The sequence below is a fragment of the Panulirus ornatus genome, chromosome 11 (assembly GCF_036320965.1).
Source record: "Panulirus ornatus isolate Po-2019 chromosome 11, ASM3632096v1, whole genome shotgun sequence".
Classification (NCBI taxonomy): Eukaryota; Metazoa; Arthropoda; class Malacostraca; order Decapoda; family Palinuridae; genus Panulirus; species Panulirus ornatus.
The window spans coordinates 39,690,902-39,714,807 of record NC_092234.1 but is presented as its reverse complement, the minus strand read 5'-3'; the positions used below and the strand labels follow the sequence as shown (position 1 = coordinate 39,714,807).

Sequence of the window (23,906 nt, the reverse complement as noted above, 5' to 3'; positions counted from 1 at the left end):
ACTGGAGGAAGTGAAGTGTTTTAGATATCTGGGAGTGGATCTGGCAGCGGATGGAACCATGGAAGCGGAAGTGGATCATAGGGTGGGGGAGGGGGCGAAAATTCTGGGAGCCTTGAAGAATGTGTGGAAGTCGAGAACATTATCTCGGAAAGCAAAAATGGGTATGTTTGAAGGAATAGTGGTTCCAACAATGTTGTATGGTTGCGAGGTGTGGGCTATGGATAGAGTTGTGCGCAGGAGGATGGATGTGCTGGAAATGAGATGTTTGAGGACAATGTGTGGTGTGAGGTGGTTTGATCGAGTAAGTAACGTAAGGGTAAGAGAGATGTGTGGAAATAAAAAGAGCGTGGTTGAGAGAGCGGAAGAGGGTGTTTTGAAATGGTTCGGGCACATGGAGAGAATGAGTGAGGAAAGATTGGCCAAGAGAATATATGTGTCGGAGGTGGAGGGAACGAGGAGAAGAGGGAGACCAAATTGGAGATGGAAAGATGGAGTGAAAAAGATTTTGTGTGATCGGGGCCTGAACATGCAGGAGGGTGAAAGGAGGGCAAGGAATAGAGTGAATTGGAGCGATGTGGTATACCGGGGTTGACGTGCTGTCAGTGGATTGAATCAAGGCATGTGAAGCGTCTGGGGTAAACCATGGAAAGCTGTGTAGGTATGTATATTTGCGTGTGTGGACGTATGTATATACATGTGTATGGGGGTGGGTTGGGCCATTTCTTTCGTCTGTTTCCTTACGCTACCTCGCAAACGCGGGAGACAGCGACAAAAGAAAAACAAAAACAAAAAAAGAAAAAAAAAACGTAAGTAGGAGAGATGGCCAGAGAGCGTTATTGGATTATGTGTTAATTGATAGGCGCACGAAAGAGAGACTTTTGGATGTTAATGTGCTGAGAGGTGCAAGTGGAGGGATGTCTGATCATTATCTTTTGGAGGCGAAGGTGAAGATTTGTGGAGGTTTTCAGAAAAGAAGAGAGAATGTTGGGGTGAAGAGAGTGGTGAGAGTAAATGAGCTTGGGAAGGAGACTTGTGTGAGGAAGTACCAGGAGAGACTGAGTGCAGAATGGGCAAAAGTGAGAGCAAAGGACATAGGGGGAGTGGGGGGAGGAATGGGTTGTATTTAGGGAAGCAGTGATGGCTTGCACAAAAGATGCTTGTGGCATGAGAAGCATCGGGGTTGGGCAGATTAGAAAGGACAGTGAGTGGTGGGATGAAGAATTAAGATTATTAGTGAAAGAGAAGAGAGAGGCATTTGGACAAGTTTTGCAGGGGAAAAAATGCAAATGAGTGGGAGATGTATAAAAGAAAGAGACAGGAGGGCAAGAGAAAGGTGTAATAAAAAGAGTGTGGTTGAGAGAGTAGAAGAGGGTGTTTTGAAATGGTTTGGTCACATGGAGAAAATGAGTGAGGAAAGATTGACCAAGAGAATATATGTGTCAGAGGTGGAGGGAACAAGGAGAAGTGGGAGACCAAATTGGAGGTGGAAAGATGGAGTGAAAAAGATTTTGAGTGATTGGGGCCTGAACATGCAGGAGGGTGAAAGGTGTGCAAGGAATAGAGTGAATTGGAACGATGTGGTATACTGGGGTTGACGTGCTGTCAATGGATTGAACCAGGGCATGTGAAGTGTCTGGGGTAAACCATGGAAAGTTGTGTGGGGCCTGGATGTGGAAAGGGAGCTGTGGTTTCAGTGCATTATTATGTGACAGCTAGAGACTGAGTGTGAACGAATGTGGCCTTTGTTGTCTTTTCCTAGCGCTACCTCGCACACATGAGGGGGGAGGGGGTTGTTATTTCATGTGTGGCGAGGTGGCGATGGGAATGAATAAAGGCAGACAGTATGAATTATGTATATGTGTATATATATGTCTGTCTGTGTGTGTATATATATGTATATGTTGAGATGTTTATGTGCATATACACATATACATGTATGTATATATATGTATATGTGGGTGGGTTGGGCCATTATTTCATCTGTTTCCTAGCGCTACCTCGTTAACGCGGGAGACAGCGACAAAGCAAAATAAATAAAATAAATAAATATTTCTATACTGCATGAAAAATACTTATGATAAGTTTTTAAAGGAAATCTATTTTTTTTGAGAAAAATGTCAAGAATGTCAAGGTATTTGTTAGCTGAAAAAACTTTTTGTTTCAAAATTGAAAGTCGAGATACTCAAATACTTCTATAAATTATTTAAGATAATCATGGAAAATATATCATAATGCTCTCAGTTACCGATGTTTCTCAGCAAATACGATGCAAAGGAACAAAAAATGTTTTAAAATTGACTTCATTTAACAGCTTAATTGAATGTCATAAAGACGATTAAATGTTATTTTAATACCAGATGTGTATTCAGCAGGAAAAATACTTCTTATTATGAGTCTTTAAAGGAAATTGTTTTTCTGAGACAAATACCATATTCAGACACTTCTGTACTTGAAATAATCATTTAACATATAAGGCTCACAGTTACCAATTCATACCCAGTGAATACGATGCAAAGGATCAAAAAACATTTTAAGATTGACTTCAATTAACAGCTAAACTGAATGTCGTAAAGATGACTAAATGATATTTTAACACCAGATTTGTATTCAGCTTGAAAGATACTTTGTATAATGAGTTTTTAAAGGAAATTTATTTTTGAGAAAATTTCCAAAAATATCATAATGGTATTTTAGTTCAAAAAACTTTTCATTTCAAATTTGAAACGAGATATTCAAACACTTCTATACTTGAAATAATCATGAAAAATATATCATAATGCTCTCATTTAACAATACATACTCAGTAAATACGATGCAAAGGAACAGAAATATTTTAAAATTGAATTTCATTTTACAGTTTAATTGAGTGTCATTAAGAGGACTAAACATTATTTTAACACCATATTTTTAGCTCAAAAAACTTTTTGTTGGAAATTGAAAGATAAGATATTCAAACACTTCTATACTTGAAATAGTCATGAAAAATATATCATAATCCTCTTAGTCACATATAATACCTAATAAATACGATGCAAAGGATCAGAAATATTTAAAATTGAATTCATTTAACAGCTTAATTGAATGTCACAAAGGACTAAACGATAATCTAACTCCAGATTTATATTCAGCATAATATATACATCTGAGAATAAGTTTTTAAAGGAAATTATTTTTCTGAGAAAAATGCCAAAATTTGAAGGTAATACTTCAGGGTATTTTTTGGCTTCAAAAACTTTTTGTTTCAAAATTGAAGGACAAAATATTCAGACACTTCTATACTTGAAATAATCATGGAAAATATATCATAATGCTCTCATTTACCGAAACAGACCCAGTAAATACGATGCAAAGGACCAGAAAATGTTTTGAAATTGACTTAAATTAACAGCTTAATTGTCATAAAGACGACTAAACGATATTTTAACTCCAGATTTGTATTCAGCATGAAAAATACTTCTTATATGAGTTTTTAAAGGAAATCTATTTTTCTGACAAAAATTCCAGAAACTGAAGGTAACAGTTCAGGGTATTTTTTAGCTCAAAAATGGTTTTGTTTCAAAATTGAAAGATAAGATATTCAAACACATTTGAAGGAATAGTGGTTCCAACAATGTTATATAGTTGCGAGACATGGGCTATCCCTGGGGATAGGGGAGAAAGAATACTTCCCATGCATTCCTCACGTGTCGTAGAAGGCGACTAAAGGGGACAGGAGTGGGAGGCTAGAAACCCTCCCCTCCTTGTATTTTAACCTTCTAAAAGGGGAAACAGAAGAAGGAGTCACACAGGGAGTGCTCATCCTCCTCAAAGGCTCAGATCGGGGTGTCTAAATGTTTGGATGTAACCAAGATGAGAAAAAAGAAGATAGGTAGTATGTTTGAGGAAAGGAACCTGGATGTTTGGGCTCTTAGTGAAATGAAGCTGAAGGGTAAAGGGGAAGAGGGGTTTGGGAATGTTTTGGGAGTAAAGTCAGGGGTTGGTGGGAGGATAAGAGCAAGGGAAGGAGTAGCACTACTCCTGAAATAGGAGTGGTGGGAGTATGTGATAGAGTGTAAGAAAGAAAATTCTAGATTGATATGGGTAAAACTGAAAGTTGGAGAGAGATGGGTGATTATTGGTGCATATGCACCTGGGCATGAGAAGAAAGATCATGAGAGGTAAGTGTTTTGGGAGGAGCTGAATGAGTGTGTTAGTAGTTTTGATGCACGAGACTGGGTTATAGTGATGGGTGATTTGAATGCAAAGGTGAGTAATGTGGCAGTTGAGGGAATAATTAGTATACATGGGGTGTTCAGTGTTGTAACGGAAATGGTGAAGAGCTTGTAGATTGTGTGCTGAAAAAGGACTGGTGATTGGGAATACCTGTTTTGGAAAGAGAGATTTACATAGAAGTACCAGGAGAGACTGAATACAGAATGGAAAAAATTGAGAGCAAAGGAGGTAGGGGGAGTGGGGGGAGGAATGGGTTGTATTTAGGGAAGTATTAATGGCATGAACAAAAGATGCTTGTGGCATGAGAAGCATTGGCATGGCAGATTAGAAAGGATAGTGAGTAGTGGGATGAAGAAGTAAGATTATTAGTGAAAGAGAAGAGAGAGGCATTGGACAAGTTTTGCAGGGAAATAGAGCAAATGAGTGGGAGATGTATAAAAGAAAGAGGCAGGAGGTGAAGAGAAAGGTGCAAGAGGTGAAAAAGAGGGCAAATGAGAGTTTGGGTGAGAGAGTATCATTAAATTTTAGGGAGAATTAAAAGATGTTTTGGAAGGAGGTAAATAAAGTGCGTAAGACAAGAGAACAAATGAGAACATCAGTGAAGGGGGCTAATGGGGAGTGATAACAAGTACTGGTGTTGTGAGAAGGAGATGGAGTGAGTATTATGAAGGTTTGTTGAATGTGTTAGATTATAGAGTGGCAGATATAGGGTGTTTTAGTCGAGGTGGTGTGTGAAGTGAGAGTGTTGGGTAGAGTGATTGGTAAACAGAGAAGAGATAGTAAAAGCTTTGCGAAAGATGAAAACTGGCATGACAATGGGTTTGGATGGTATTGCAGTGGAATTTATTAAAAAAGGGGTTGATTGTGTTGTTGACTGGTTGGTAAGGATATTTAATGTATGTATGACTCATGGTCCTTGCACGCCTTTCACCCTCCTGCATGTTCAGGCCCCGATCACTCAAAATCTTTTTCACTCATCCTTCCACCTCCAGTTTGGTCTCCCACTTCTCCTCGTTCTCTCCACCTTTGACACACATATCCTTTTTGTCAATCTTTCCCCACTCATTCTCTCCATGTGACCAAACCATTACAGTACACCCTCCTCTGCTCTCTCAGCCACACTCTTTTTATTACCACACATCTCTCTTACCCATTCATTACTTGATCAAACCACCTCACACCACGTATTGTCCTCAAACATCTGATTTCCAACACATCCACCCTCCTCTGCACAACCCTATCTATAGCCCATGCCTTGCAACCATATGACATTGTTGGAACCACTGTTCCTTCAAAAATACCCATTTTTGCTCTTAGAGATAACACTGTGGCCTTCCACACATTTTTCAACAATCCCAGAACCTTCACCCCCTCCCCCACCCTGTGACTCACTTCCGCTTCCATGGTTCCATACGCTGCTAAATTCACTCCCAGATATCTAAAACACTTCACTTCCTCCAGTTTTTCTTCATTCAAACTTACCTCCTAGTTAACTTGTCACTCAACCCTACTGTACCTAATACCCTTGCTCTTATTCACATTTACTCTCATCTTTCTTCTTTCACACACTTTACCAAACATAGTCACCAGCTTCTGCAGTTTCTTACCTGAACCATCCACCAGCGCTGTATCATCAGCGAACAAGTGATGCACTTCCCAAGCCCTCTCATCCACAACAGATTGCATACTTGCCCCTCTCCAAAACTCTTGCATTTACCTCCCTAACAACCCCATCCATAAACCAATTAAACAACCATTGAGACATCACGCACCCCTACCGCAAACCGACATTCATTGGGAACCAATCGATTTCCTCTCTTCCTACTCGTACACATGCCTTACATCCTCAATAAAAACTTTTCACTGCTTCTTGCGACTTACCTCCCACACCATATACTCTTAATACCTTCCACAGAGCATCTCTATCATCTCTATCATATGCCTTCTCCAGATCCATAAATGCTGCATACAAATCCATTTGTTTTTCAAAGTATTTCTCACATTCATTCTTTAAAGCAAACATCTGATCCACACATCCTTTACCACTTTTGAAACCACACTGTTCTTCCCCAATCTGATGCTCTGTACATGTTTTCACCCTCTCAATCAATACCCTCCCATATAATTTCCCAGGAATACTCAACAAACTTATACCTCCGTAATTTGAACACTCACCTTTATCCCCTTTGCCTTTGTACAATAGCACTATGCATGCATTCCGCCAATCCTCAGGCACTTTACCATGAGCCATACATATATTGAATATTTTCATCTAACAGTCAGCAACACAGTCACCCCCTTTTTTAATACATTTCACTGCAATACCAACCAAACCCACTGGCTTGCTGGCTTTTATCATCTGCAAAGCTTTCACTACCTCTTCTCTGTATACCAAACCATTTTCCCTGACCCTCTCACTTTACACACCACCTCGATGAAAATACCCCATGTCTGCCACTCTGTCATCTAACACATTCAATAAACCTTCAAAATACTCACTCCATCTCCTCCACACATCACCACTACTTCTTGTTACCTCCCCATTAGTCCCCTTCACCGATGTTCCCATTTGTTCTTCTGTCTTACGCACTTTATTTACCTTCTTCCAAAACATCTTTTTATTCTCCCAAAAATTTGACGATTTTAGGGAGAATAATGTTTTGGAAGGAGGCAAATAAAGTGCATAAGACAAGTTGCATATCTGAAAATTGTTTTAGGAAGCCATATGTAAAAAAGAACTATGGTAGGTAGTGAAACGTTTCAAGTGATCTTTATTTGTTATTTCCAAGTAATTTCCAAGAGCATGAAGTATGTCACTGTTCCAAAATGAAAAAAAGAATACATGAGTTAAATAAGCAAAGCTTGCTGGTTGTTGGGCTTGAGGTAATCTGCAATAAAGCAACTAGTGTGCCATTGGTGAGTGCTTGAACTTTGAATGTCTATACAGCATTAGATAAGGTAATTTTGCTTTTGTATGTGTGCGTGTGTGGACGTGTATGTATATACGTGTATGTGGGAGGGTTGGGCAATTCCTTTGTCTGTTTCCTTGCGCTACCTCGTTAATGCGGGAGACAGCGAAAAAGTGTGATAGATATATAAATACTTTTGTTTTCCGTAACTTGATATTTCCTGTTAATTAAAAGGATTTCCCCCCATTTAGGACATGCCTAAATTTTGAATGGCGTCTTAGGTGAAGGCTTAAGTAATTGTTTAATTGATTACTGAAGAATAATAGATATGGTTTTTGCCCTACAGAACCCTAGATATGGAAGCACAGCTACTGGACCTTGACCAGAAAATACGTGAAGCACTTTCTGTGACAAATCCTCGGAAAGATGATGCCAAAATGTACCTTGAGAAGATGTCAAAGTTAGTCATCTCTGGATTGATGTTGAAGAAGAATCCTCATGTTGTTGATGCCATCAAGAAGGTAAGTAATTCTTTGACTCTACAAAATAAGAAAAAAAAATCCCAAATTGGTTATTTATTATTATTTATTTTGCTTTGTCGCTGTCTCCCGCATTAGCGAGGTAGCGCAAGGAAACAGACGAAAGAATGGCCCAACCCACCCACATACACATGTATATCCATACACATCTACACACGCAAATATACATACCTATACATCTCATCGTATACATATATATACACACACAGACATATACATATATGCACATGTACATAATTCATACTGTCTGCCTTTATTTATTCCCATCGCCACCTTGCACCACCTCGCCACACATGAAATAACAACCCCCTCCCCCCTCATGTGTGCGAGGTAGCGCTAGGAAAAGACAACAAAGGCCCCATTCGTTCACACTCAGTCTCTAGCTGTCATGTAATAATGCACCGAAACCACAGCTCCCTTTCCACATCCAGGCCCCATAGAACTTTCCATGGTTTACCCCAGATGCTTCACATGCCTTGGTTCAATCCATTGTCAGCACGTCGACCCCGGTATACCACATCGTTCCAATTTACTCTATTCCTTGCACGCCTTTCACCCTCTTGCATGTTCAGGCCCCGATCACTCAAAATCTTTTTCACTCCATCTTTCCACCTCCAATTTGGTCTCCCACTTCTCCTCATTCCCTCCACCTCTGACACATATATTCTCTTGGTCAATCTTTCCTCACTCATTCTCTCCATGTGCCCAAACCATTTCAAAACACCCTCTTCTGCTTTCTCAGCCACACTCTTTTTATTACCACGCATCTCTCTTACCCTGTTATTACTTACTCGATCAAACCACCACACACCACGTCCTCAAACATCTCATTTCCAGCACATCCACCCTCCTGTGCACAACTCTATCCATAGCCCACGCCTCGCTACCATACAACATTGTTGGAACCACTATTTTCACACACTTTACCAAACTCAGTCACCAGCTTCTGCAGTTTTTCACATGAATCAGCCACCAGCACTGTATCATCAGCGAACAACAACTGACTCACTTCCCAAGCTCTCTCATCCACAACAGACTTCATACTTGCCCCTCTTTCCAAAACTCTTGCATTCACCTCCCTAACAACCCCATCCATAAGCAAATTAAACATCCATGGGTACATCACACACCCCTGTCGCAAACCTATGTTCACTGAGAACCAATCACTTTCCTCTCTTCCTACACATACACATGCCTTATATCCTCGATAAAAACTTTTCACTGCTTCTAACAACTTGCCTCCCACACCATATATTCTTAATACCTTCCACAGAACATCTCTATCAACTCTATCATATGCCTTCTCCAGATCCATAAATGCTACATACAAATCCATTTGCTTTTCTAAGTATTTCTCACATACATTCTTCAAAGCAAACACCTGATCCACACATCCTCTACCACTTCTGAAACCATACTCTTCTCCAATCTGATGCTCTGTACATGCCTTCACCCTCTCAATCAATACCCTCCCATATAATTTCCCAGGAATACTCAATAAACTTATACCTCTGTAATTTGAGCACTCACCTTTATCCCCTTTGCCTTTGTACAATGGCACTATGCAAGCATTCCGCCAATCCACAGGCACCTCACCATGAATCATACATGCATTAAATAACCTTACCAACCATTCAACAATACAGTCACTAACTTTTTTAATAAATTCCTCTGCAATACCATCCAAACCTGCTGCCTTGCCGGCTTTCATCTTCCGCAAAGCTTTTACTACCTCTTCTCTGTTTACCAAATCATTTTCCCTAACCCTCTCACTTTGCACACCACCTCGACCAAGACACCCTATATCTGCCACTCTATCATCAAACACATTCAACAAACCTTCAAAGTACTCACTCCACCTCCTTCTCACATCACCAATACTTGTTATCACCTCCCCATTTGCGCCCTTCACTGAAGTTCCCATTTGTTCCCTTGTCTTATGCACTTTACTTACCTCCTTCCAAAACATCTTTTTATTCTCCCTAAAATTTAATGATACTCTATCACCCCAGCTCTCATTTGCCCTCTTTTTCACCTCTTGCACCTTTCTCTTGACCTCCTGCCTCTTTCTTTTACACATCTCCCACTCATTTGCATTTTTTCCATACAAAAATCATCCAAATGCCTCTCTCTTCTCTTTGACTAATAATCTTAGTTCTTCATCCCACCACTCACTACCCTTTCTAATCTGCCCACCTCCCATGCTTCTCATGCTACAAGCATCTTTTGCGCAAGTCATCACTGCTTCCATAAATACATCCCATTCCTCCCCCACTCCCCTTACCTCCTTTGTTCTCACCTTTTTCCATTCTGTACTCAGTCTCTCCTGGTACTTCCTCACACAAGTCTCCTTCCCAAGCTCACTTACTCTCACCACTCTCTTCACTCCAACACTCTCTCTTCTTTTCTGAAAACTTCTACAAATCTTCACCTTCGCCTCCACAAGATAATGATCAGACATCCCTCCAGTTGCACCTCTCAGCACATTAACATCCAAAAGTCTCTCTTTTGTGTGCCTATCAATTAACACATAATCCAATAATGCTCTCTGGCCATCTCTCCTAGTTACATACATTTTTTTTTTTTTCTTTTTTTTTGCCGGTCTCCCGCGTTTGCGAGGTAGTGCAAGGAAGCAGACGAAAGAAATGGCCCAACCCACCCCCATACACATGAATATACATACTTCCACACACGCAAATATACATACCTACACAGCTTTCCATGGTTTACCCCAGACGCTTCATATGCCCTGATTCAATCCACTGACAGCACGTCAACCCAGGTATACCACATTGATCCAATTCACTCTATTCCTTGCCCTCCTTTCACCCTCCTGCATGTTCAGGCCCCGATCACACAAAATCTTTTTCACTCCATCTTTCCACCTCCAATTTGGTCTCCCACTTCTCCTCGTTCCCTCCACCTCCGACACATATATCCTCTTGGTCAATCTTTCCTCACTCATTCTCTCCATGTGCCCAAACCATTTCAAAACACCCTCTTCTGCTCTCTCAACCATGCTCTTTTTATTTCCACACATCTCTCTTACCCTTACGTTACTTACTCGATCAAACCACCTCACACCACACATTGTCCTCAAACATCTCATTTCCAGCACATCCATCCTCCTGCGCACAACTCTATCCATAGCCCACGCCTCGCAACCATACAACGTTGTTGGAACCACTATTGCTTCAAACATACCCATCTTTGCTTTCCGAGATAATGTTCTCGACTTCCACACATTCTTTAAGGCTCCCAGGATTTTCGCCCTCTCCCCCACCTTATGATCCACTTCCGTTTCCATGGTTCCATCCGCTGCCAGATCCGCTCCCAGATATCTAAAACACTTTACTTCCTCCAGTTTTTCTCCATTCAAACTTACCTCCCAATTGACTTGACCCTCAACCCTACTGTACCTAATAACCTTGCTCTTATTCACATTTACTCTTAACTTTCTTCTTTCACACACTTTACCAAACTCAGTCACCAGCTTCTGCAGTTTCTCACATGAATCAGCCACCAGCGCTGTATCATCAGCGAACAACAACTGACTCACTTCCCAAGCTCTCTCATCCCCAACAGACTTCATACTTGCCCCTCTTTCCAAAACTCTTGCATTCACCTCCCTAACAACTCCATCCATAAACAAATTAAACAACCATGGAGACATCACTCACCCCTGCCGCAAACCTACATTCACTGAGAACCAATCACTTTCCTCTCTTCCTACACGTACACATGCCTTACATCCTCGATAAAAACTTTTCACTGCTTCTAACAACTTGCCTCCCACACCATATATTCTTAATACCTTCCACATGGCATCTCTATCAACTCTATCATATGCCTTCTCCAGATCCATAGATGCTACATACAAATCCATTTGCTTTTCTAAGTATTTCTCACATACATTCTTCAAAGCAAACACCTGATCCACACATCCTCTACCACTTCTGCAACCACACTGCTCTTCCCCAATCTGATGCTCTGTACATGCCTTCACCCTCTCAATCAATACCCTCCCATATAATTTACCAGGAATACTCAACAAACTTTTTTTTTTTTTTTTTTTTTTTTATTGTCGCTGTCTCCCGCGTTTGCGAGGTAGCGCAAGGAAACAGACGAAAGAAATGGCCCAACCCCCCCATACACATGTACATACACACGTCCACACACACAAATATACATACCTACACAGCTTTCCATGGTTTACCCCGGACGCTTCACATGCCTTGATTCAATCCACTGACAGCACGTCAACCCCTGTATACCACATCGCTCCAATTCACTCTATTCCTTGCCCTCCTTTCACCCTCCTGCATGTTCAGGCCCCGATCACACAAAATCTTTTTCACTCCATCTTTCCACCTCCAATTTGGTCTCCCTCTTCTCCTCGTTCCCTCCACCTCCGACACATATATCCTCTTGGTCAATCTTTCCTCACTCATTCTCTCCATGTGCCCAAACCATTTTAAAACACCCTCTTCTGCTCTCTCAACCACGCTCTTTTTATTTCCACACATCTGTCTTACCCTTACGTTACTTACTCGATCAAACCACCTCACACCACACATTGTCCTCAAACATCTCATTTCCAGCACATCCATCCTCCTGCGCACAACTCTATCCATAGCCCACGCCTCGCAACCATACAACATTGTTGGAACTACTATTCCTTCAAACATACCCATTTTTGCTTTCCGGGATAATGTTCTCGACTTCCACACATTTTTCAAGGCTCCCAAAATTTTCGCCCCCTCCCCCACCCTATGATCCACTTCCGCTTCCATGGTTCCATCCGCTGACAGATCCACTCCCAGATATCTAAAACACTTCACTTCCTCCAGTTTTTCACCATTCAAACTCACCTCCCAATTGACTTGACCCTCAACCCTACTGTACCTAATAACCTTGCTCTTATTCACATTTACTCTTAACTTTCTTCTTCCACACACTTTACCAAACTCCGTCACCAGCTTCTGCAGTTTCTCACATGAATCCGCCACCAGCGCTGTATCATCAGCGAACAACAACTGACTCACTTCCCAAGCTCTCTCATCCCCAACAGACTTCATACTTGCCCCTCTTTCCAAGACTCTTGCATTTACCTCCCTAACAACCCCATCCATAAACAAATTAAACAACCATGGAGACATCACACACCCCTGCCGCAAACCTACATTCACTGAGAACCAATCACTTTCCTCTCTTCCTACACGTACACATGCCTTACATCCTCGATAAAAACTTTTCACTGCTTCTAACAACTTGCCTCCCACACCATATATTCTTAATACCTTCCACAGAGCATCTCTATCAACTCTATCATATGCCTTCTCCAGATCCATAAATGCTACATACAAATCCATTTGCTTTTCTAAGTATTTCTCACATACATTCTTCAAAGCAAACACTATGCACGCATTCCGCCAATCCTCAGGCACCTCACCATGAGTCATACATACATTAAATAACCTTACCAACCAGTCAATAATACAGTCCCCCCTTTTTTAATAAGTTCCACTGCAATACCATCCAAACCTGCTGCCTTGCCGGCTTTCATCTTCCGCAAAGCTTTTACTACCTCTTCTCTGTTTACCAAATCATTTTCCCTAAACCTCTCACATACATATACTTATGTATATCTCTCTTTTTAAACTAGGTATTCCCAATCACCAGTCCTTTTTCAGCACATAAATCTACAAGCTCTTCACCATTTCCATTTAAAACACTGAACACCCCATGTATACCAATTATTCCCTCAACTGCCACATTACTCACCTTCGCATTCAAATCACCCATCACAATAACCCAGTCTTTTGCATCAAAACCACAAATACACTCATTCAACTGTTCCCAAAACACTTGCCTCTCATGATCTTTCTTCTCATGCCCAGGTGCATATGCACCAATAATCACCCATCTGTCTCCATCAACTTTCAGTTTTACCCATATCATTCTAGAGTTTACTTTTTTTAACACTCTATCACATACTCCCACAACTCCTGTGTCAGGAGTATTGCAACTCCTTCCCTTTCTCTTGTCCTCTCACTAACCCCTGACTTTACTCCCAAGACATTCCCAAACCACTCTTCCCCTTTTCCCTTGACCTTCGTTTCACTCAGAGCCAAAACATCCAGGTTCGTTTCCTCAAGCATACTACTTATCTCTCCTTTTTTCTCATCTTGGTTACATCCACGCACATTTAGACACCCCAATCTGAACCTTCGAGGAGGATGAGCACTCTCCGCGTGACTCCTTCTGTTTACCATTTTAGAAAGTTAAATTGGTGTTGTATTGTATAGTACATGGTTCTCAGGTGGTACAGTTGTAGGAAACTCTTGTATTAGACATGGATTAAGAATGAAGTAATAGAGAGGGTTCATATCTTCCAAATCCAATCCACATAAATGGAAACAAATTATATGTTGTTAAATATAGAAGTCTTGCACATATGATTTTTCAGAAGAAGGAACAGAGGAGGGGGGGGGGGCAGTGAGGATATTTCCTTTAAGGGTCAGTCCTTTATTCTTAACTCTACCTCAGTGATGCAGGAAATGGCAAAAATGTATGGAAGAAAAAATATATAGATATTTATATATTTATGTTTATTTATTTTGCTTTGTCGCTGTCTCCCGCGTTTGCGAGGTAGCGCAAGCAAACAGACGAAAGAAATGGCCCAACCCACCCCCATACACAATGAATATATGTACATGTCCACACACGCAAATATACATACCTATACATCTCAATGTACACATATATATACACACACAGACACATACATATATACCCATGCACACAATTCACCCTGTCCGCCTTTATTCATTCCCACCGCCACCTCGCCACACATGGAATACCATCCCGCTCCCCCCTCATGTGTGCGAGGTAGCACTAGGAAAAGACAACAAATGCCCCATTCGTTCACACTCAGTCTTTAGCTGTCATGCAATAATGCCTGAAACCACAGCTCCCTTTCCACATCCAGGCCCCACACAACTTTCCAGGTTTACCCCAGACGCTTCACATGCCCTAATTCAATCCACTGACAGCACGTCAGCCCCGGTATACCACACCGATCCAATTCACTCTATTCCTTGCCCTCCTTTCACCCTCCTGCATGTTCAGGCCCCGATCACACAAAATCTTTTTCACTCCATCTTTCCACCTCCAATTTGGTCTCCCACTTCTCCTCGTTCCCTCCACCTCCGACACATACATCCTCTTGGTCAATCTTTCCTCACTCATTCTCTCCATGTGCCCAAACCATTTCAAAACACCCTCTCCTGCTCTCTCAACCACGCTCTTTTTATTTCCACACATCTCTCTTATCCTTACATTACTTACTCGATCAAGCCACCTCACACCACACATTGTCCTCAAACATCTCATTTCCAGCACATCCACCCTCCTGCACACAACTCTATCCATAGCCCACGCCTCGCAACCATACAACATTGTTGGAACCACTATTCCTTCAAACATACCCATTTTTGCTTTCCGAGATAATGTTCTCGACTTCCACACATTCTTCAAGGCTCCCAGGATTTTCGCCCTCTCCCCCACCCTATGATCCACTTCCACTTCCATGGTTCCATCCGCTGCTGGATCCACTCCCAGATATCTAAAACACTTTACTTCCTCCAGTTTTTCTCCATTCAAACTTACCTCCCAATTGACTTGACCCTCAACCCTACTGTACCTAATAACCTTCCTCTTATTCACATTTACTCCTAACTTTCTTCTTTCACACACTTTACCAAACTCAGTCACCAGCTTCTGCAGTTTCTCACATGAATCAGCCACCAGCGCTGTATCATCAGCGAACAGCAACTGACTCACTTCCCAAGCTCTCTCATCCCCAACAGACTTCATACTTGCCCCTCTTTCCAAAACTCTTGCATTCACCTCCCTAACAACCCCATCCATAAACAAATTAAGCAACCATGGAGACATCACACACCCCTGCCGCAAACCTACATTCACTGAGAACCAATCACTCTCCTCTCTTCCTACACGTACACATGCCTTACATCCTCGATAAAAACTTTTCACTGCTTCTAACAACTTGCCTCCCACACCATATATTCTTAATACCTTCCACAGAGCATCTCTATCAACTCTATCATATGCCTTCTCCAGATCCATAAATGCTACATACAAATCCATTTGCTTTTCTAAGTATTTCTCACATACATTCTTCAAAGCAAACACCTGATCCACACATCCTCTACCACTTCTGAAACCACACTGCTCTTCCCCAATCTGATGCTCTGTACATGCCTTCACCCTCTCAATCAATACCTTCCCATATAATTTTCCAGGAATACTCAACAAACTTATACCTCTGTAATTTGAGCACTCACTCTTATCCCCTTTGCCTTTGTACAAAGGCACTATGCACACATTCTGCCAATCCTTAGGCTTTTCTATATATATATATATATATATATATATATATATATATATATATATATATATATATATATATATATATATCTTTTTTTCTTTCATATTATTCGCCATTTCCCGCATTAGCGAGGTAGCGTTATCAACAGAGGACTGGGCCTTAGAGGGAATATCCTCACCTGGCCCCCTTCTCTGTTCCTTCTTTTGGAAAATTAAAAAAAAAACGAGAGGGGAGGATTTCCAGCCACCCGCTCCCTTCCCTTTTAGTCGCCTTCTACGACATGCAGGGAATACGTGGGAAGTATTCTTTCTCCCCTATCCCCAGGGGTGAGAGAGTATCATTAAATTTTAGGGAGAATAAAAAGATGTTCTGGAAGGAGGTAAATAAATTGCGTAAGACAAGGGAGCAAATGGGAACTTCAGTGAAGGGCGCAAATGGGGAGGTGATAACAAGTAGTGGTGATGTGAGAAGGAGATGGAGTGAGTATTTTGAAGGTTTCTTGAATGTGTTTGATGATAGAGTGGCAGATATAGGGTGTTTTGGTCGAGGTGGTGTGCAAAGTGGGAGGGTTAGGGAAAATGATTTGATAAACAGAGAAGAGGTAGTAAAAGCTTTGTGGAAGATGAAAGCCGGCAAGGCAGCAGGTTTGGATGGTATTGCAGTGGAATTTATTAAAAAAGGGGGTGACTGTATTGTTGAATGGTTGGTAAGGTTATTTAATGTATGTATGACTCATGGTGAGGTGCCTGAGGATTGGCTGAATGCATGCATAGTGCCATTGTACAAAGGCAAAGGGGATAAGAGTGAGTGCTCAAATTACAGAGGTATAAGTTTGTTGAGTATTCCTGGTAAATTATATGGGAGGATATTGATTGAGAGGGTGAAGGCATGTACAGAGCATCAGATTGGGGAAGAGCAGTGTGGTTTCAGAAGTGGTAGAGGATGTGTGGATCAGGTGTTTGCTTTGAAGAATGTATGTGAGAAATACTTAGAAAAGCAAATGGATTTGTATGTGGCATTTATGGATCTGGAGAAGGCATATGATAGAGTTGATAGAGATGCTCTGTGGAAGTATTAAGAATATATGGTGTGGGAGGCAAGTTGTTAGAAGCAGTGAAAAGTTTTTATCGAGGATGTAAGGCATGTGTACGTGTAGGAAGAGAGGAAAGTGATTGGTTCTCATTGAATGTAGGTTTGCGGCAGGGGTGTGTGATGTCTCCATGGTTGTTTAATTTGTTTATGGATGGGGTTGTTAGGGAGGTGAATGCAAGAGTTTTGGAAAGAGGGGCAAGTATGAAGTCTGTTGGGGATGAGAGAGCTTGGGAAGTGAGTCAGTTGTTGTCGCTGATGATACAGCGCTGGTGGCTGATTCATGTGAGAAACTGCAGAAGCTGGTGACTGAGTTTGGTAAAGTGTGTGAAAGAAGAAAGTTAAGAGTAAATGTGAATAAGAGCAAGGTTATTAGGTACAGTAGGGTTGAGGGTCAAGTCAATTGGGAGGTGAGTTTGAATGGAGAAAAACTGGAGGAAGTGAAGTGTTTTTGATATCTGGGAGTGGATCTGGCAGCGGATGGAACCATGGAAGCGGAAGTGGATCATAGGGTAGGGGAGGGGGCGAAAATTCTGGGAGCCTTGAAGAATGTGTGGAAGTCGAGAACATTATCTCGGAAAGCAAAAATGGGTATGTTTGAAGGAATAGTGGTTCCAACAATGTTGTATGGTTGCGAGGCGTGGGCTATGGATAGAGTTGTGTGCAGGAGGATGGATGTGCTGGAAATGAGATGTTTGAGGACAATGTGTGGTGTGAGGTGGTTTGATCGAGTGAGTAACGTAAGGGTAAGAGAGATGTGTGGAAATAAAAAGAGCGTGGTTGAGAGAGCAGAAGAGGGTGTTTTGAAATGGTTTGCGCACATGGAGAGAATGAGTGAGGAAAGATTGACCAAGAGGATATATGTGTCGGAGGTGGAGGGAACGAGGAGAAGAGGGAGACCAAATTGGAGGTGGAAAGATGGAGTGAAAAAGATTTTGTGTGATCGGGGCCTGAACATGCAGGAGGGCAAGGAATAGAGTGAATTGGAGTGATGTGGTATACCGGGGTTGACGTGCTGTTAGTGGATTGAATCAAGGCATGTGAAGCGTCTGGGGTAAACCATGGAAAGCTGTGTAGGTATGTGTATTTGCGTGTGTGGACGTATGTATATACATGTGTATGGGGGTGGGTTGGGCCATTTCTTTCGTCTTTTTTCAAAAGAAGGAACAGAGAATTGGGCCAGGTGAGGGTATTCCCTCAAAGGCCCAGTCCTCTGTTCTTAACGCTACCTCGCTAATGCGGGAAATGGCGAATAGTTTGAAAGAAAGAAAAGATATATATATATATATATATATATATATATATATATATATATATATATATATATATATATATATATATGGAATGGTGGTTCCAACAATGTTGTATGGTTGCGAGGCGTGGGCTATGGATAGAGTTGTGCGCAGGAGGATGGATGTGCTGGAAATGAGATGTTTGAGGACAGTGTTTGGTGTGAGGTGGTTTGATCGAGTGAGTAACGTAAGGGTAAGAGAGATGTGTGGAAATAAAAAGAGCGTGGTTGAGAGAGCAGAAGAGGGTGTTTTGAAGTGGTTTGGGCACATGGAGAGGATGAGTGAGGAAAGATTGACCAAGAGGATATATGTGTCAGAGGTGGAGGGAACAAGGAGAAGAGGGAGACCAAATTGGAGGTGGAAAGATGGAGTGAAAAAGATTTTGTGTGATAGGGGCCTGAACATGCAGGAGGGTGAAAGGAGGGCAAGGAATAGAGTGAATTGGAGCGATGTGGTATACCGGGGTTGAGGTGCTGTCAGTGGATTGAAGCAGGGCATGTGAAGCGTCTGGGGTAAACCATGGAAAGCTGTGTAGGTATGTATATTTGCGTGTGTGGACGTATGTATATACATGTGTATGGGGGGGGGTGGTTGGGCCATTTCTTTGGTCTGTTTCCTTGCGCTACCTCGCAAACGCGGGAGACAGCGACAAAGTGTAATAAATAAATAAAATATATATATATATATACTAAAAAGGGTAGTGAGTGGTGGGATGAAGAAGTAAGATTATTAGTGAAAGAGAAGAGAGAGGCATTTGGACGATTTTTGCAGGGAAAAAATGCAATTGAGTGGGAGATGTATAAAAGAAAGAGACAGGAGGTCAAGAGAAAGGTGCAAGAGGTGAAAAAGAGGGCAAATGAGAGTTTGGATGAGAGAGTATCATTAAGTTTTTTTTTTTTTTTTTTATATACTTTGTCGCTGTCTCCCGCATTTGCGAGGTAGCGCAAGGAAACAGACCAAAGAAATGGCCCAACCCCCCCCATACACATGTATATACATACGTCCACACACGCAAATATACATACCTACACAGCTTTCCATGGCTTACCCCAGACGCTTCACATGCCTTGATTCAATCCACTGACAGCACGTCAACCCCAGTATACCACATCGCTCCAATTCACTCTATTCCTTGCCCTCCTTTCACCCTCCTGCATGTTCAGGCCCCGATCACACAAAATCTTTTTCACTCCATCTTTCCACCTCCAATTTGGTCTCCCTCTTCTCCTTGTTCCCTCCACCTCCGACACATATATCCTCTTGGTCAATCTTTCCTCACTCATCCTCTCCATGTGCCCAAACCACTTCAAAACACCCTCCTCTGCTCTCTCAACCACGCTCTTTTTATTTCCACACATCTCTCTTACCCTTACGTTACTCACTCGATCAAACCACCTCACACCACACATTGTCCTCAAACATCTCATTTCCAGCACATCCATCCTCCTGCGTACAACTCTATCCATAGCCCACGCCTCGCAACCATACAACATTGTTGGAACCACTATTCCTTCAAACTTACCCATTTTTGCTTTCCGATATAATGTTCTCGACTTCCACACATTCTTCAAGGCCCCCAGAATTTTCGCCCCCTCCCCCACCCTATGATCCACTTCCGCTTCCATGGTTCCATCCGCTGCCAGATCCACTCCAAGATATCTAAAACACTTCACTTCCTCCAGTTTTTCTCCATTCAAACTCACCTCCCAATTGACTTGACCCTCTACCCTACTGTACCAAATAACCTTGCTCTTATTCACATTTACTCTTAACTTTCTTCTTCCACACACTTTACCAAACTCAGTCACCAGCTTCTGCAGTTTCTCACATGAATCAGCCACCAGCGCTGTATCATCAGCGAACAAAACTGACTCACTTCCCAAGCTCTCTCATCCCCAACAGTTTTAGGGAGAATAAAAAGATGTTCTGGAAGGAGGTAAATAAAGTGCGTAAGACAAGGGAGCAAATGGGAACTTCAGTGAAGGGCGCAAATGGGGAGGTGATAACAAGTAGTGGGGATGTGAGAAGGAGATGAAGTAAGTATTTTGAAGGTTTGTTGAATGTGTTTGATGATAGAGTGGCAGATATAGGGTGTCTTGGTCGAGGTGGTGTGCAAAGTGAGAGGGTTAGGGAAAATGATTTGGTAAACAGAGAAGAGGTAGTAAAAGCTTTGCGGAAGATGAAAGCCGGCAAGGCAGCAGGTTTGGATGGTATTGCAGTGGAATATATTAAAAAAGGGGATGACTGTATTATTGACTGGTTGGTAAGGTTATTTAATGTATGTATGACTCATGGTGAGGTGCCTGAGGATTGGCAGAATGCGTGCATAGTGCCATTGTACAAAGGCAAAGGGGATAAGAGTGAGTGCTCAAATTACAGAGGTATAAGTTTGTTGAGTATTCCTGGTAAATTATATGGGAGGGTATTGATTGAGAGGGTGAAGGCATGTACAGAGCATCAGATTGGGGAAGAGCAGTGTGGTTTCAGAAGTGGTAGAGGATGTGTGGATCAGGTGTTTGCTTTGAAGAATGTATGTGAGAAATACTTAGAAAAGCAAATGGATTTGTATGTAGCATTTATGGATCTGGAGAAGGCATATGATAGAGTTGATAGAGATGCTCTGTGGAAGTATTAAGAATATATGGTGTGGGAGGCAAGTTGTTAGAAGCAGTGAAAAGTTTTTATCGAGGATGTAAGGCATGTGTACGTGTAGGAAGAGAGGAAAGTGATTGGTTCTCAGTGAATGTAGGTTTGCGGCAGGGGTGTGTGATGTCTCCATGGTTGTTTAATTTGTTTATGGATGGGGTTGTTAGGGAGGTGAATGCAAGAGTTTTGGAAAGAGGGGCAAGTATGAAGTCTGTGTGGGATGAGAGAGCTTGGGAAGTGAGTCAGTTGTTGTTCGCTGATGATACAGCGCTGGTGGCTGATTCATGTGAGAAACTGCAGAAGCTGGTGACTGAGTTTGGTAAAGTGTGTGAAAGAAGAAAGTTAAGAGTAAATATGAATAAGAGCAAGGTTATTTAGGTACAGTAGGGTTGAGGGTCAAGTCAATTGGGAGGTGAGTTTGAATGGAGAAAAACTGGAGGAAGTAAAGTGTTTTAGATATCTGGGAGTGGATCTGGCAGCGGATGGAACCATGGAAGCGGAAGTGAATCATAGGGTGGGGGAGGGGGCGAAAATCCTGGGAGCCTTGAAGAATGTGTGGAAGTCGAGAACATTATCTTGGAAAGCAAAAATGGTCATGCTTGAAGGAATAGTGGTTCCAACAATGTTGTATAGTTGCGAGGCGTGGGCTATGGATAGAGTTGTGCGCAGGAGGGTGGATGTGCTTGAAATGAGATGTTTGAGGACAATGTTTGGTGTGAGGTGGTTTGATCGAGTAAGTAATGTAAGGGTAAGAGAGTTGTGTGGAAATAAAAAGAGTGTGGTTGAGAGAGCAGAAGAGGGTGTTTTGAAATGGTTTGGGCACATGGAGAGAATGAGTGAGGAAAGATTGACCGAGAGGATATATGTGTTGGAGGTGGAGGGAACGAGGAGAAGTGGGAGACCAAATTGGAGGTGGAAAGATGGGGTGAAAAAGATTTTGTGTGATCGGGGCCTGAACATGCAGGAGGGTGAAAGGAGGGCAAGGAATAGAGTGAATTGGATCGATGTGGTATACCGGGGTTGACGCGCTGTCAGTGGATTGAATCAGGGCATGGTAAGCGTCTGGGGTAAACCATGGAAAGTTGTGTGGGGCCTGGATGTGGAAAGGGAGCTATGGTTTCGGGCATTATTGCGTGACAGCTGGAGGCTGAGTGTGAACGAATGGGGCCTTTGTTGTCTTTTCCTAGTGCTACCTCGCACACATGAGGGGGGAGGGGGATGGTATTCCATGTGTGGTGAGGTGGCGATGGGAATGAATAGGGGCAGACAGTGTGAATTGGGTGCATGGGTATATATGTATGTGTCTGTGTATGTTTATATATATATATGTACATTGAGATGTATAGGTATGTATATTTGCGTGTGTGTGTGTACATTGTGTATGGGGGTGCGTTGTGCCATCTCTTTCGTCTGTTTCCTTGCGCTACCTCGCAAACGCGGGAGACAGCGACAAAGCAAAATACATAAAATAAATATATATTTATATTTTATTATTCAGCGACAAAGTATAATGAGATAATAATAATATATTGTTATACTTAGTTGCTGTCTCCTGCGTTAGGGAGGTAGAGCAAGGAAACAGATGAAAGAATCGCCCAACCCACCTACATACACATTCATATACATAAATGCCCACACATGGACATGTACATACACAGACATATACATATGTACACATGTACATATTCATACTTGCTGCCTTCATTCATTCCCGTCGCCACCGTGCCACACATGAAACAGCACCCCCCTCTCCCCGCACATGTGTGAGGTAGCGCTAGGAAAAGACAACAAAGGCCACATTCTTTCACACTCAGTCTCTAACTGTCATGTGTAATGCACTGAAACCACAGCCCCCTTTCCACATCCAGACCCCACAAAACTTTCTATTGTTTAGCCCAGACGCATCACATACCCTGGTTCAATCCATTGACAGCACGTCGACCCCTGTATACCACATCATTCCAATTCACTCTTTTCCTTGCACGCCTTTCACCTACCTGTATGTTGTGGCCCTTATCGCTCAAAATCTTTTTCACTCCATCCTTCTACCTCCAATTTAGTCTCCCACTTCTCATTCCCTCCACCTCTGACACATATATCCTCTTTGTCAATCTTTCCTCATTCATTCTTTCCTTGTGACTAAACCATTTCAATATGCCCTCCTCTGCTCTCTCAGTCACACTTTTTATTAACACATCTCTTATCCTCTCATTACTTACTTGATCAAACCACCTCACACCACATATTGTCCTCAAACATCTCATTTCCAACACATCCACCCTCCTCCGTACAACCCTATCTGTAGCCTATGCCTCACAACCATATAAATTTGTTAGAACCATTATGCCTACAGACATACCCATTTTTGCTCTGACATAACATTCTGGCCTTCCACACATTCTTCAACTCTCCCAGAACCTTTGCCCCCTCCCCCACCCTGTGACTCACTTCCACTTCCATGGTTCCATACACTGCTAAATCCACTCCCAGATATCTAAAACACTTCACTTCCTCCATTCAAACTTACCCCCCAATTGACTTGTCCCTCAACCCTACTGCACCTAATAACCTTGCTCTTATTCACATTTACTCTCAGCTTTCTTCTTTCAAACACTTTACCCCACTCAGTCACCAACTTTTGCAATTTCTCACCCGAATCAGCCACCAACGTTGTATCATCAGCGAACAACAACTGACTCACTTCCCAAGCCCTCTCATCCACAACAGACTGCATATTTGCCGTCTCTCCAGAACTCTTGCATTCACCTCCCAAACAACCCCATTCATAAACAAATTAAACAACCAT

General features: G+C 42.1%; 1 protein-coding gene across 3 annotated transcripts in view; it reads left to right on the top strand.

The window, feature by feature from the left end:
- The window catches only part of LOC139751412 (uncharacterized), a 239,291-nt gene that overhangs the window by 115,239 nt on the left and 100,146 nt on the right, over positions 1-23,906 (top strand). For all 3 annotated transcript variants that reach the window (XR_011713343.1, XM_071666800.1, XM_071666801.1), the window contains exon 11: positions 7,468-7,642. Coding sequence is in view for 2 of the 3 variants with exons in the window: in XM_071666800.1 (XP_071522901.1) it covers positions 7,468-7,642 (175 nt within the window). In the remaining variant the exon portion in view is untranslated. The remainder of the gene's footprint in view (positions 1-7,467; positions 7,643-23,906) is intronic.